General features: G+C 43.9%; 1 protein-coding gene across 5 annotated transcripts in view; it reads right to left on the reverse strand.

The window, feature by feature from the left end:
* Positions 1-1138: 1138 nt before the first annotated feature.
* LOC120908580 overlaps positions 1139-15648 on the reverse strand; it is a 64417-nt gene continuing 49907 nt past the window's right edge. For 2 of the 5 annotated variants that reach the window (XM_040319747.1, XM_040319748.1), the window contains exons 5-11: positions 13942-14139; positions 11541-12208; positions 7492-8162; positions 7066-7414; positions 6423-6986; positions 5715-6353; positions 1139-4098 (exon numbers count right to left, since the gene is read on the reverse strand). In XM_040319747.1, the coding sequence (XP_040175681.1) occupies positions 3556-4098; positions 5715-6353; positions 6423-6986; positions 7066-7414; positions 7492-8162; positions 11541-12208; positions 13942-14139 (3632 nt within the window). In that variant the 3' untranslated portion in view covers positions 1139-3555. The remainder of the gene's footprint in view (positions 4099-5714; positions 6354-6422; positions 6987-7065; positions 7415-7491; positions 8163-11540; positions 12209-13941; positions 14140-15648) is intronic. The other 3 variants (XM_040319752.1, XM_040319750.1, XM_040319749.1) reach the window with 3 other exon arrangements.

Consider the following 15648-nt stretch of genomic DNA (forward strand, 5'->3'; position numbering starts at 1 on the left):
GACTTGCCATCTAAATGTCTTAGTTTTAACCAAAAACACACGCTCACGCTGTTTACCTTTACTTGTTTTTTCCTTTAACAATCAACGGGAATGTAAGATTTGTTTCATTCTCAATTTATCCTTCTTAAAACGAGCATATAATTCCATTGAATTCATAATCCAAAACAGCGCACATTTGCTATCAACATTTCTGTTCATTTCTTGTTCTCAAACGATCGATCGATTAGTTGTTTTTCAGTAGATCGCACACTTGACCGAGCTTGCTATTATTTTGTCAAGCCATTGTTTTGTTGCGCATGCTTTTCGCCCACGTTTACCTTGAGGCCATGTTTGCTGGTTTTCACGAGCAGCTGCAAATTCGCATTCACCATCTTCTTTCCCAAGTGCTACACCAATTGGCTCGCCCAGCATGAATGCAATACTCTAAATATATATATTTTCTTCCATATATACTTGGGTTTATATTTGTTATTTGCTCGATTTTGTTTGTTTCTTTGTATGTATATATATACCTTGGGTAAGATGGTTATATGTAGTTGCATTGCAATCAGCATTGGTTTCTGTTTATATGTCTGTTTTTGGTTGACGCTACTTGTTTTTGTCTGCTCTATGTTCATTCTTTGCCATGCATTGACTGCTACCTGCCAGGATCTATCATCCATACCTAGTTGGAGAGTTCCTTGTCTCGATTCTGTTTGTGAATTTTAACTGTTTTGCACTTCCTTCCCTTGTCTTTCACTTGAATACGTACTATACTTTGCTACTAACTGTATTACTAACCTTCGGGACTAAAGCTATTGGTTTTGCTGTCACTATCTTCCCCTTTTCACTTCGTTTGCTTCCCTAAACATTCGCAAAGAGCCTATCGCTCTCCTGTTGCAAGCATTTCCGCTCTACTTGCATGCTTACTTATGTGCACTTTCTGTCCAGAACGCTTGCGTTCGTTTTACTTGTATGCAAAAAAATGAAACAAATCTGTTCACTAAGTCACTACCAACTACGCTTTGCCATGCACTTGCAGTATGTATCATTACTTACGCTATTTATTAGGGGGTTCTTTCTACTGTTTCTACTACTACCTTCTGTTTGCTGCATTGTTTATCAGTTATTCTTCCTTCACTACAGTTTATTTGCAAGGTTTTTTTTGTGTGGATATTTGTGTGGTTTTACATGTTAGCTTGCTTCTGCGTTAACGCTTTCAGTTTTGTGCGATTTACAAGTGCCCACTATTCTAGTTAATTCCACCAGCCATTTTTAATCAGATGTTTCTGCTTTGCGATGAATGTAGTTCAGTGTTTTGTTTCATGTAAGTGCGATGAGTTATTAGCATTTCCTTTTTACTTCTGTTAACGTTCCTTGATGAGATGCTTTATAATTTTCTCTCATGCCCTTTTCTTTAATGTGTTTTATTACTTCTCAATTTTCTCTTCCGGTTTGCTCAATGCTTCACTGCCACGTTGCATTCACCAACACAAGCCATCTGTACTATCTGTACCTGCGTACGCCGGACACGCGAAAAACTAAATAATATATATAGATCAAAGATATAACAGGAAGTCTTTCAGCTATCATTAAGCACACAAATTCGATTGATAAACGAAAACGAAGACTTTTGTGATTTTTTTTTAAAGTGTTCCATCCACTAACGCATCACCACAGGCCGGGGTTTATATTGCCTGCAGCGTGCGTGGATGGGAAAGCTCGTGCAAGTAAGTGCTATCGTAGTGTGAAGTTTTTTCTTTATAATGTATCTTCTCTACTAGACGTGCTATTTGGATAGAGAGCATCTTTGGTGCAATTTAACAATACTCATATTTCTCCCGCCTCGCCCATTACAGTGTATACATGCAGTGTGCAACAAATCGCTTAGAGGAGTAGAGTGCAAAAACGGTACACTAAACACATACCCGTAATTTAAAAGCATAGTGTGTGTTTGTGTAGAATAAAAAATAATCAACTATCACATGACAGTGTTTTGCGCAAATAAAATTTACAGAATATTATTGTAAAATGAATTTAAAAAAAAAACAACGTATAGTTGGTTTATGCATCCTTTGGCACTAGTTAAATAATTAAAGAGCGTTCATACCCTTCGGCTCAGTATCAACCCCCTGTTCTTTAGCATTCCATCAGCCGTTTCCCGATTTTTGGGAGATTATTTGTTTCGTTTCTTGGTGGAGATGATTTTATGATAAGATTTTTAATGCCTTTCATGTATGTTTATAAATATTTTTCTCCGTCTCTCACTCACAACACATTTTCTCAGTGCTGTCCTATTTGAGCGTGATGTTTTTCTACTTCCTTGCTGAGTGATACGTTCATGTTGTGTGCTCAAGATGACTTGCTTACTCAATTAAATCTATTTGCTTTCCTATCCTATGTACACCATTCCACAACTCTTTTTGGTTGACTTACATTAAGCTTTTACTTCACCCTTAAATCATTGAGACAGTTAGATTTGAGTGTTATAAATTGGCTGCCTATCCATCCTTCGAACCTTCTTTTCAAACCTTCAAACCAACACTATCTACTTGATCAATCGTGCTAAAAGTGACTGTGGAGCACATTCACACAAACACATACATACACACGTGGAAAAACAGGATACAACGCCACGGATTACGATCCATCTTCTGCAGTGATTCCTCACACCGCACACACACACACACCCGTATAGGTAAGACTATCGTGTGTGAATCATTATCGATGGTTGCTAATGATTCGAATTAATCGTTCCGCGTGACAGAGTGAGTTGAGGTGGAAGGGCAATGTGGTACCGTAAGAGGGGTACCAATTCGCCGCCCACCATTGTACAGCCGCTCTAGTGGGAAAGTGTATGAAACCGAATCTAAACCGAAGCATCGCATCACTCAATACTACCGCGAAGGTTAAACAGTGCGCCGGAAGTACACGCGTTACGATTTCTTACAGGCAAAAGTAGTGCAAGAAAAATGGATGCCGTAAACACAGGAACGATAATTCCATCCCCATCTCCCCATCAACCATTCCGTTTCTGTACACACACACACTCACACACAGATACACAGACTAACGCACATCGAGATTCCTTTTGCTGTTCGAATCGGTAGATGTAAGATTTGCCAACAGGAAACATATTGTAGACGCACAACTCGGAGCTTTCACACACACGCCAGGAATCGGAATCCGAATTATTGTTCCACACACACACACACTCACACGGACTGATCTGATATTGGACATAGAAACTTTCCTCACATACACAGTACACATACACAAATATTGGTTCCCCGTGCAAACTGCTCTTTCCTGTCCCACGAAAGGATTCAAAATGGAGGTTTCCCTGCTGAAGAAAGATGCGCATCTTTGCTTAGCGTCGTTGTATGTGTTGTAGTGATCGGGCCTTCACAGGGCGGCCCCGGTAGAATGGTAGTCGATCGCTAACGGTTGCGTTGAGTGATCGGCCTCACCCTCCTCCTCGAACGATTCCTGCTGCAGCCCGCATTTTGCCCCCTCACTGCCACTCAATTCCGTCTCCCGCTCGAGCCGTATTGTCAGTTTTATCTAATCGCCCTGTCAAACGTTCATGGCGTAAAAAACAGCGCCCTGGGATGGTTGCTGGGAGGCGTTCGGCATGCTGCCACCTGACTGGCTACCGACCGCCACCACGCCACCACCCTGCGCGCCGCTCACGCCCGACGATACTGCGCCGGCAGTAGTGCCGGCCGTCGTGGTGGCCGAACTGCTTGACGCCATACTTGTCGGCATGCCCGGTGGCCCATGACCCTGGCCGGTCGGTGAGAGCAGCTGGGTCGCATCGGACGGTTGCACACTGGCCGCACCTTCTGGTGCACCTCGCTCGGTGAACTTGACCACGCCCGGCTTGCCATCGGACGGGTATTGCGAGTAGGCGGGCGGTTTACCTTGCGGTGGTGGCGGAGCGGCCTGCGTCGACGGGCCCGTCCCGGTGGACGCGTTCACGGGAGCCGTGTTGGTGCCCAGCCGGGGCAGGGTGGAGTAGTGTGGTGGAAGACCTGCTCGTGCACCGGCGGCCACTACGTGGAGCTGCATTCCGGGCAGTGGATAGCCAACCGGAACACGGATCGTTTGCTGTGTGACCTGTGAAGAAAGCGACAGAAAGAGAAACGTGTTGAAGTAAGTCTGAATGTCGCCTGAAGTCATACTTATTTGCCTATGATGTAGTGTTGTGTTTAGTGTTGGGTAAATCTGATTCATTATTCATGCATCTGAATGAATCTGTGAAATGATTCAATGATTCTGAATCTCGATTTCAAAGAATCACGAATCTCAAAGATGCTTGTCAAACTCAAAGATTAATGAATCTTAAAGAGTCATCAAACTCAATCATCAAGTCTCGAAAGATGAATATATTTCGAAAGATTCACGAATCTCTAGGGATTCATGAATGTCAAGGAATTCATAAATTTCCAAAAATTCGTCGAGCTTGAACTTTTCATTTTTCTTCTTGTTGGCGTAACAACCTACGTGATCATACCATTCTATACAGGCTTTCGAGACTTCTTGGCAAGTACCAAGTAGTCGGATAATTTGTTTTGCTACGGGGAGACGGTTCATGCGAGGCTAGAACCCATAAACAGGCATGTTGTTCGGCGGAATCGCACAAATTTAATATTTTGAAAGATTAATGAAACCCTAGAGATGTATGCGTTTGAATGGATTTACAAGGATTCCCACGATTTATTGGTTAGTTCCCATAATTTTTTTTTATGTTTCCCAAATTGTTTTGGCCTGTTCGCACGATTTTTTTTTGCGTTTTCCAGAATTGTTTGATTCAATTGTATTAATATTAAATCAGACGATACCAATAAATGATAAGAACAAACCAAAAATTTATGGGGCAAGATGAAAAAATCGTGAAACGAGCCCAAAAAATTATGGGAACCGATCAATAAATCGTGGGAAATCCTGTATAAATTCTTTAGAGTCATGAATTCTTGGGTATCTTTCATGAATCCTTGGAGTTCTTTCATGAATCCTGAATATCTAGAGACTCATGAATCTTTGAAGAGTCGATTCGATATTCGAATTATTCATCACTGAAGATTCATATGAATGAATCTCAACGAAAGATTCATAAAACCCCATACTAGTTGTGCTTCATTAATCTTTAATACATGAATCTTCAGTGTTCAGTAATTCGAATCTACAACGATTGCCAAATCATTGCAGATTTAAAAGGATATTCTTAAGATTCATATATCTAAGGATTCGTAATTAGCTCTGAGTTAAGAGATTCATTTATATTATATTAGTGTTCTTAAATTACATTTATCTTATGCCATTAAAAGCAAGAATCTTAAAATGTTTAAGAGTTATGATTTTCTGATTTAGTGATACAGCGAACTAGGCCGTTCTTGCTATAATTAAAATAAAGGTTTTATTCATTGTGGATGTATCTATCGCGCCTACATATGATCTTTGAAATGAAACTATACAGATACATGTATCTTGTGGGATACATAACGCTTGAGAGATTTGTGAAACTTTAGTGACACATAAATTCATGAATACCGATATTGAATCTTAATCAGATATACCCATATCTATTATGATGTAAATGGTTCTTCAGACACTCAAAGAATTCATGATACAAGATCCTCGTAAATGGCGGCGATATCTTTGACTCCACGGAGCACTTCTCACTGACCGATAAATTTGTTTAAAAACAGCCTTTCCGACATCTAAAACGTTACCTGCTGATACTCTACGATGTTGTGCTGACGTCGATAGTTCTCCTGCTCCTGGGCGGTGTAGCGATGGTACGTTTCGGCATTGTACGGGATGAGCACCATCGTCTGATGATAGTTGCGCAGCGGTGGTGGCGATTCGGGCCGCCGTGTTGGGCTGCGAGCGAACTTGCCGTACGTGGCGGTATCAGTCATTTGGTGAATGTGGTGCGCCGTATGCACGGCCTGGTGTTGGGTGTGAATCTGATGCGACTGCACCTGAACTGCGCTGGCCTGCACGCCCAGCGGCAGGTTGGCGCAGTTCTGGTAGATCGCCTCCTGCCCATGGTAGCTGTGGCGCGTCTGCACCGGTATGTGGTAATAGTTCCCATGCGGATCGACAGCCGCCAGCATGTTGGGCTGTGTGGCCGCGGGTACCGTAGCACCTGGCGCTTGCTGTACCGTGCCAGCCGGTTGCTGCGGTTGATGGGCAACTCCTTTCGACTGGGTCGCTGGGTCCACGGCAGGATAGTAGCTCCAGGAGGCCGTGTGCTGGTGTGTGGTGATCTGTTGCTTGGCCGCCGCCACATGCATGCTCGGCCGGGGCAACGTGTTCGATTGGATCGGTTGCGTTTGGGCGGGTACCGTGGTCGATTGAGACTTGGTCTACAAAGAGAGATGAAAGTTTAGGTATAAAAGAAGTATGTGACTCCCTTTTTCCAGTATCTATTTTACCTGCGGAGGTGTTGGGGCCGCGAGCTGAGCCTGCATTTGTTGCAGAATTTCGTTAGTGGAGCCGAAGCGCGGCTTTATACCCCGCACCGAGGGCCGCGAGTTGAATCCGTAGTCGTTCTGCTCGTCATCGTCGGAACCGGCGCCGGAAGCAGGCGCGGAAGTTGACGTTTCCGCACTGTACCGCTTCTTCAGACGCTCGGTACGAGCGCCTTCCTGCTGCACGAATGCCGCTAACTCGTCCGACTCTTGCCCGGGCGTTCCGGCAATCACGTCCGGTGCCACCTTCTTCCCGTCGTCATCGTGCAGTGCGGCGTCGATGTCTCCGATGCTGTACTCGGTGCTCTGCGAGCTTGCCATCGAGCTACGATCGCCCGGATGCGCCAGCGTGTAGTAGGACAGATCGTCGCGCTGCCCGGCCACACACGCCGTCAGTGGGGCAAGCGTGGACAGGAACTGGCGCCGCGAGTCCACGTGTCGCTGCTGCGGAGGCTGATGGATTTGTGTGTGTGCACCCTGAATTTGAACACCCATTCCAATGTCCGGACCCGCCGGGCAACGGCAGTCCTGCCAAGGAAATCGGAACATACAGTTAATGACGGTTGGAGAGGCCGCGACCGCGGCTCGTCGCCGTGTGACTCCTTACCTGCGGTATGATGACTATCGGGTTTTCATCCGCTTCCGGTATCTTCTCTTGCCGTCTATCGCGATGGAACAGGTCGGTGATCTTCTTGTAGGTCGACCCGTTCGAACCGCTACTTGAGCTCGATGCGGACGAGCTGGGCGAGAAGCTTTTGTCTGGGATGTATTTCGGCTGCTGCGGGTTCTCTTCACCGGCCGGACTGTCCCGACGCTCCATCTCGCTGAGATCTCCGTCACCCGCCTGATCGCTACCCTCACCTCCACCCGTCTCATCGATCGGATCGTCAATGTCGCATGTAAGCTGTCGGATGCGCTCCTCCAGCGACGTAACATCCTTCACCGGGATCTTCTTCCTGTGATAACACAAAACACAAAAATATGTACATTTTTACAAAATGACAACTCATTCTTCCTCCACCAGGTCACCTACTTTGGCTCATACTTGATCAGCGATCTTCGCAAAGCGTTGCGTTCAATCGAGCGCCGTATGGTGTCCGTTTCGCCCGGACCACCACCCGGCACTGCCGTGCCCGCCGTAGTCGAAAGTGCCAGCGCAGCTGCCGCACTGTTCGGTATATTGCTCATGCTACCGGAATTGCTTGTCAGACTGTGCTGATGCACCAGCCCAGCCGCTTTCTTCGCATCGTCAAACGCCTTCAGCGCTTCCTGCGTCAGCACGGTCGAGTGTGCTGCGCTGAGCGCAGCTGGACACATGGCCGCTCCGCCACTGGTAGCACTTGTCGTGCACAGAGTTTGAGCATTGGAACAGGCGGAGGTGGCAGTGCCCGCCGAGGCGCTGGGCGTTGTTGGACCCGTACCGGAACTGCCCGTTGTAAGCAGAGGCTGAATGGCGCTGCTAGGGAAGAGCTGACGTACGGCCGAGTTGGGCCGCAGCGCGTTGTGGAACAGTCCCGACGAGTGGCGCTTGAGCGTGTCCGACATGTAGTTAATCGCTCGGCAGGTACCCATTTCACCCTCGCCCAGCCCGGATTGTACCTCGCCGTCGCAGCACGCCTCACGGATCGTTGACTCCTCGTTGAAACGTACCGAACGCTTCGAGCTCGTTTCTTCATCCGAGGTCACTGCTGTAGAGTCGTCGGTCTATGAAGATTAAAAAGTTGTTTTGAATGTTACAATAATTGGTTTATGTTGTTAATGTTGGAAGAAACGTCTCGTTTACAGATACCCATTCAAATCGTCATATCGAACAGGTTATCGAACTAACGCGATCGATCCATTAACTTTGAAATTGCTCGCGACAGGAAACCAAAACATATCCTTCTACACTTTGTTTGACCAAAATAACCTTCCAGATTGGTTCAATCTAAAAATAAATGAACCCGCATAGCTACCAGGAGTTCCATAAATAGCATCCAACGGTGCGATGCGATGACATCCACTAACCGAAAACTGTCAATTCGGTCCATGTCACCGTAAGTGCTCAAAGATTGTATCATCGAATTCTATGAAATCAGTCGACATTAAACATTCATTCCTTCCGATGCATTTTGATACAGAAAGAAGAAGTAAACGCCATTTGTATATATTCTTCCAACCACTTTCTGCTGAGTTGGTGTTTAAAAAATGCTTCTCGAAAACGGCAAACTTGGCAGTTTCCGTTTCGCTGCTTCCCATTTGTCTCTTTCTGCCCCCAGAAAACGTTCAACCATACAACGATACTTTATAAGTGTGATTCAAACAGCACCCTTAAAATGTAAAAAAGTATGAAAAAAGGTTTCAATGAAATGGTGAAAGTGAAAATCGTCTGTAAACATTGCCCCGGACCAACCGGAAAGCAAGCGGATATCCTTTTGCGGTTTTGTGCAAAACCGCTCTTATCATCCGCTCGAAAGTAAAGAAAAAAGTACTCCAGATAAAACTAAGAATTCCGAGCTTTTCTTGCTGCTTTTCTCTCGCTTTTCAATCGGTACTTATCCGGTGACGGTAGTGGCAGTTAATGGAACATAACGCTTCCAAGGGGACGATCGAGAGATGTCGAATACCAGTGCCATCGTATGGCGTGGCGGTTGAAATAATCGATACCATCATAATAAATATTGGCGCATTTGCAGTCTAAGCACGTTCCCCCGGGCTAATAAAAGCCGCTATTTGACGGGATGAAAAATTCATATTACTCTCATATTATCCTTTCCGGTGGATTTTCTTGTCCCCTTTCCCCGATTGCTTCTGTTTGCTCAAAAAGGGGAGAAAGCTTTCGATCGCTCGGTTATTATCACTTGCTTTATCTTTAAAATATGAACGCTGTTTTACGCGTCTATCGTTCTAGCAATCGGTTTCTTAAAGCCACTCAAACGATGGTAATCACAAAACATGAAACCACAGAGGAAGTGCTATTTTCACTCCAACTGCTGGTACCAGGCATTCTGTAAAATTGTTTTTATAGCAACAAGGTGGATAGAGACTATTGTAGCTCAGTTAATTACTTTCCAACCGAAAATTGTCGACGGAATAGCTCATTGGAAACTGAACTGAAGCTCATCTATTCTCTTTCGTCGTAGATGATAATTCTGACAGGAATCTTGTAAGCCTTTAAATTAAGTTAAGGATTAGCATAAAGCAGCCTCAAGCGAATTCACGATTGACGCACGTATTTTTGTCGACTGAACGGGAGTAAACGCGACGCTTCGCTCTTGAACCGAGTCAATTTAAATGGAATGATAGTATTGCTTCAAATATATTCAATTTAAATACTTTATAAGGCACAATTTTCCGGAACATTTTCCACAAATCACTGCTTAATCGTCATAAATATTGCATTACAGAAACAGCACACAAATGGATCTTTTTTCCACTGACAATACAATAACGTTTTGATATCTCACTCAACGCGATATCATCGTTGTACAACCTTGCTCCATTTATTTTAATCGAACCGAAGTGGACACGGAATAAAGAGAACTGTGGCTCCAAAGTGGACACAACGACAGTAAAATATGGTTGCGCTTTTTGTCCTTGACAAAGAAACTTTTACAGCTTTTCATACAGCAAAGAGGATGTTTCAAAGCATCACAGCGTAGGTTTTGTCAATGCTGAGGGTTTTCTTTCTTTTTTTGCTCTCTCCCTCTCTATATCACCATTACTTATTACTTTCCTGACTTTGTCCTTTCCTGCCCTTGTCAGCTGAGAACTGGGTCACGTACACCACCGTACACCCGGTTAAACTTTTCTATACCGACCGTTTCGGTCGTCTTTCGCCGTTGTAGTGACCACCATCCGTTTTGAAATTTTCACACTTTGTGAACTCCTCCTTCACAAAAGAGTGTTGATATGTTCGTTGCAAAAATAGCACAACTTTAATCATCAACCTATTGTACGCGTATCTCTACAGTTACAGCGATAGGGAACAAATCACACGCCAAAGGGAAAAAGATCTTTCACTAACAATTAAATCATTGCCTTACAACTTGTGACGCATCAGACTATGCCTTCATCATAAATTAAAAAGCACAAAAGCAGTGCGGGTTGACTCTATGCGTCACAAAAAGGAAATCCAAAAGCACTCGATTAGTTTCCACTGTCAGTGGAGAACAACTGCCAGACACACACACACAGTCGTGCATGCAGACAGGCATTGAAGCGAAAAAGAACAAAAATAAAACCTCATTTCCAACACCAGCTTCAATCTAAAACTCTATTCTCTGAGCCATTCTCTGTTCGAGCTCCACCCAAGGGAAATGGCAAAAATACTTGATTTATTACCGAGTCGCTACGCTAGTCGACCGGTTCGCACCGAACACTGTTTGTGTGTATGTGTGTCCCTTGTGCCAGTCTCTCCAAGGATCTGCTACGCCGGTTACATCATTCCTGCACTCCACTGTCCTTCGAGGGCCTTGACGAGGGAAGTAATAAATTACATTTCCACAACGGCGCCACTGGATGTAAAAAATGATAAAATAATACACCGAACACACACTACAGACACTCTCGCGCGTACTGTTGGGTCTACCTGCGTCTTTTTTTTTTTGTTGCTTAGAACCAACACTAAAACCCTTTGGGATCATTTTGGGCCATTTCCGATTTCCGAGGTTGAGAAGCGGCACACACACATACACACATGCGAGCCTAGTATGTGCCATATTGGCAATATGACACAAATGAAGCTTGACATGTTTCTCTAATCCCATCAACGCATCCGCACGGAAATGTGTTGCTACTGTCGATTTGGCTACTCGTTGCGTCCTGCTATCTGGTGCCAAGGACTTTGTCCTACCAAAATGTGAAAAGCTTCAGCAAAATCAAATAAAAAAACGGTCAAATCAAATCAAACATAATCAGCTTCCACAAAAAAAAAAATCGCGATTAATGGGTAGAGTTAATGTGTCACGACTAAACGCCTAACGACTCATTACATTCGCTAGCCTCCCCGAACACGTAAGGACCATCCTCCGAAGTAGGACATTAATTTAAAATTAATCCCCACATTTACAAAGCCTGCAGGCAATGAAGAAATTAGCTCACCTGAACGGTCGACTGCTGCTGCTGGTGTGCTTGGTGTTGCTGCTGTTGCTGCTGTTGCTGTGGCTGGTGCTGATGATGTTGCTGTTCGTTTTTCCACAGCTTGCCTCCCTTGAGGATGCCACTTATCGCCTGCGCCGTGCTTAGTGGCTTATGTTTGGCCGGCTCGTACTGACCTGTGCCACCGCCCGGCGCTTGTTGCTGCTGTTGCTGCGAGGCACTTCCTTCACCACCGGCCATTGGCTGTCCCGTACGTAGACCCTTCTGCAGTTGCTGCTGCTGCTGCTGCTGCTGCTGAAGAGATCGGTAGTCGTGGCTGGCGGCTGAGGTGGCGAGCGAAGTGCCCGGGGCACCACCGGCCACCGTCGGTACTGCGGTCGAACCACCTTCGTTGCCTGCTGGAACGATAGGTGAAAGCGTGGTGGATAAGGCAGACATCACTGTTGGTATGGAGGTGGTGCTGGTGGTGTTGGCCACCGTCGAACCCTCGACTGCACCTCCACTACCGGTCGGGCCAGGCTTTGGCCGCGTCGGCGAATCCTGCTCCTGCTCCTTTTGCACGATCCGGCGCTCGGTCACCGTGGTCATCGTAATTGTTTCCACGATGTAGCGCTGGGGCGTTTGGGATGCCGTCGCACCGCTGTCGCTACCTCCTCCCTTACCGTCACCATCTTTCACCGTCACCGACCCCGGGGTAAGCGGTAGCAACCGGGTGCAGAGCGCCGTTTTGCAAAACGACGGCATACATTTGGCGCGGACAGTATTGGTATAGCGGGGCAAAATTCAAAACAAAAATGGTGCACTTCATTAGTTTCACTGTTGCATTTGGCAGGGGCAGGCCTAGTGACAAAGGGTAGTGTTGCAGGTATAACGTGCCAGCGTAAAACAGCGTTCCACAATCAAGAGAAAAGGAAACGGATAATGCAAGCAAGCCTTATCGCAAAAACGACCAAATTGCAGCTTGGTTTTAATTGCATTTCTGTTGCTTTGAAGTTTGCACAGAACACACGTGAAGTAGTGGGTGCTTCGAATGCAAACGTGGCGGTACTAAAGTGCGCTTGAACATTACAGAACCTCTAATATATGGTACAGTAGGCAATCCTTCCGAATGTACAGTAAGTGGCTTTTGAGAAATTCATTATCATTTGTATGCAGCCTAGTTGTGCCATTTTTTTGTATTCCTATCCAATCATGGCAGTTTGGCAAAGAAGTCGACTATTTTCTAATTACATTACTAAGATCTTTTCAAATGCATGGCTCAACAGCAAGCCATCACTATTTATCGGTTGACAAAAGTTTGTAAGAGCTGAAGGTTTAAGCTACGCTACCATATACAAACGTGCGAATGGAACTACTAATTCAACTTATCCTAGCTACAGCTTCTAATTAGCGGATGCTTAGCCTGATTGCAATCTAGATGAGATGATTAAGTTCATGAACAGATTTTACACAATTTCTATAAAAAGAAATTTTTGTAGGCCGTCTCGTCTATCGGCAACTGTGCGTCTCCATCTCCTTCCGAGAGCATATCTAAATGAGAGCCAGCCATTTTCTCAGATAATTTAATTATTTTGAGAGTAATTCAGATAAAAAAATTTACAATAAAAAAAATTATTTTCCTATACTAAACAGAACAGCAATATTTTAACGAACACCGTTCGCAGCTAACAACTGCTTGAACGCGCAAATCCTGCGCGACACAACGTCGCCTTGGGCGTTCCTAGTCGATCAACTCGGTGAAAAGTTTAACTATAAAAATGAAATAAATGCATCCAAGTCCAATTTATCGAATGTATCGAATGTAACTCCGTGCCCGCCGTGTAGGATGTTGATGTAGGAAACTCCTGCTGAGGTTTGGTGACGTGCCACGATTGAAATGGAATTAGATTGAATTTGTTTTTGCCTCGCTTTTCCAATTCCCGTTCTGCCAGAGATGCGAGTGAGGGTAGTGGTGATGGTGAAGGTGATTCGCAAAAGGGTGGAGGTGACGAACGGTTCAATGCGATTTCCTCTCGAGCGTGAGATTGTGGTTGTGTATTTAAATGAACATTTTATTGAAATTTGCATTCCACGTTCCATCCACATAGAAAGGATGGACGAATGAACGAATGTGAGCATATGAGTGTGGTTTTCATAAAACTTAAACAGAAATTGCATTCAACAAACGTTATCGGAAGCATTGCATTTGTGTTAATTAAAATGAATGTGGATTATACAAAATATTGCGATTCAAAGATAATAAAATTAGATGATTTTTTCATTATCCAAACATTACAATGCTTGCAGGCAGCACCATTTGCATTCCGATTGCATTATGAAAAATTCATACGAAAAATCATACTACAAACGTACGGAACCGAACATTCAAACGGCATACTTATGTGTTTCTCCATCCGCGTCCTACCTTGCGAACCGGAATCCTGCACCTGTTTGATGGTAAGGAACTTAGGCCTTTCCTCGCCGGCTATAATCTCCTTTTGCGTAATGCGTCGTTCCGGCGAGGACTTTGTCAAGGGCACCAGAGCGATCGGAAGGGTGGCATGGGGTGGCAGCGGAGCCTCCAGCATTGGCGAAATGTCGTCCGAGCATTGAGAGTCACATTCTGGAAAAAGGATATTACATATTACAAACAAAGCAAAGAGTTAAAATAATATGAAAATATATAAGGGTTTTGTATTTGTGTCTAAATGTAGTTGACCAAAGTTGAATAAAACATGTCGCAATGAAGAAATAAGAACGAATGACTAGGACTTTTAAACATTCATTTGTATAGCAAATTCGAACACTAATTTAAATATCAACAAGCTGACCAACAGCTCATCGTTATCTATAATATTGAATGAGCCCAAATTGCAGTGCATTTTCATCAACGAACTGTATATTATTTTTCAGTTTTCGCAAAAGCTTCATTAAAGAATGCATACTTTTTATCATGGCAATTAACTCATGCTTAGAACAATGAAACTGTTGAATGAGTAATATGCAAAACGAGAGAACTGCTTTAACAACAGCATAGTTGTAATTCATCAATGGCACCAAGTTACACAGGAATTATCTTCATTTTCTTCGTTTGTTGTGATGTCCTATCTTATCACATTAGATGTCAGTTGCAATGAGATGAGACATACTTGATTACCAAAAATATTTTATTTTTCTAATAGTTAATTGAACTGATTTATGCAAGAACTTATTGATGACTGAATTTTGTTATCGTCATTTTTGTGCCAGTTATTATTAATTTATAATAATGTCGGCATTTATTTTAATGTTATTGATTTGTCCTCTAGTGTTTTGAAATGTACTAGTGACATGATATATTGTATTTTGTCAAACTTAGGAACTATGAGCTTTTCACAATTTAATTCTAATAGTGCATGTAGGCCACGGAGGCCCGTTATTTTTCTATTAAATAAATACATTTAAAAAATTAATGTCTCTCTGACTTTTCAACATTAAAACCAAAACATTATTTTTGGTTAATTTGTTAGAATTTAATTAATTTATAATTTATATTTTATGATGTTATAGTTTTTACTATCTGTGGCTAATACCACTGACGACAATCATATTGACAAAGAGCGTATAACTTTATCTTTAATGTCGTTTAATATAAATGTTTCCAGCATTAATCGAGCAATAAAAAACTGCGCATAATACTATCACAAGCACCTTATTCGAGATTATCTTACCGCACGTTGACAGTTTGAATGAATAAATCAACTACCACTGGGCGATCTTCTTGCAGCCCAAAATCGTAAAAAGAACCAATCGCAACAGCACGAAAAGCGAGCAAACATATTCTACCGTTTCTAGGTTCGATCGACGACTACATTCCAAACACGCACATTTTCGCGCTCTGCTGTGAAACGGACATTTATGCAACGCACGCACACTGAATGAATCTCGCTACTGGTCTCGTAAAACCGGTGAATGATTATTCGAGCCACCGTTGGCCGAATGTTACCTTTGCGCGGTGCAGCACAAACTACTCAATTGCTGTTACTTCCGTCGGCTTCCCGTCAGGCCCCGCACGACCTTATTCTTGTCACGATCCAGGTATTGAGCCTTTCACTCGTCGACAGTAATAGTAGTGAAGGCACGGGAGCATCAG

Source organism: Anopheles arabiensis, chromosome 2, assembly GCF_016920715.1.
Source record: "Anopheles arabiensis isolate DONGOLA chromosome 2, AaraD3, whole genome shotgun sequence".
Taxonomy (NCBI): Eukaryota; Metazoa; Arthropoda; class Insecta; order Diptera; family Culicidae; genus Anopheles; species Anopheles arabiensis.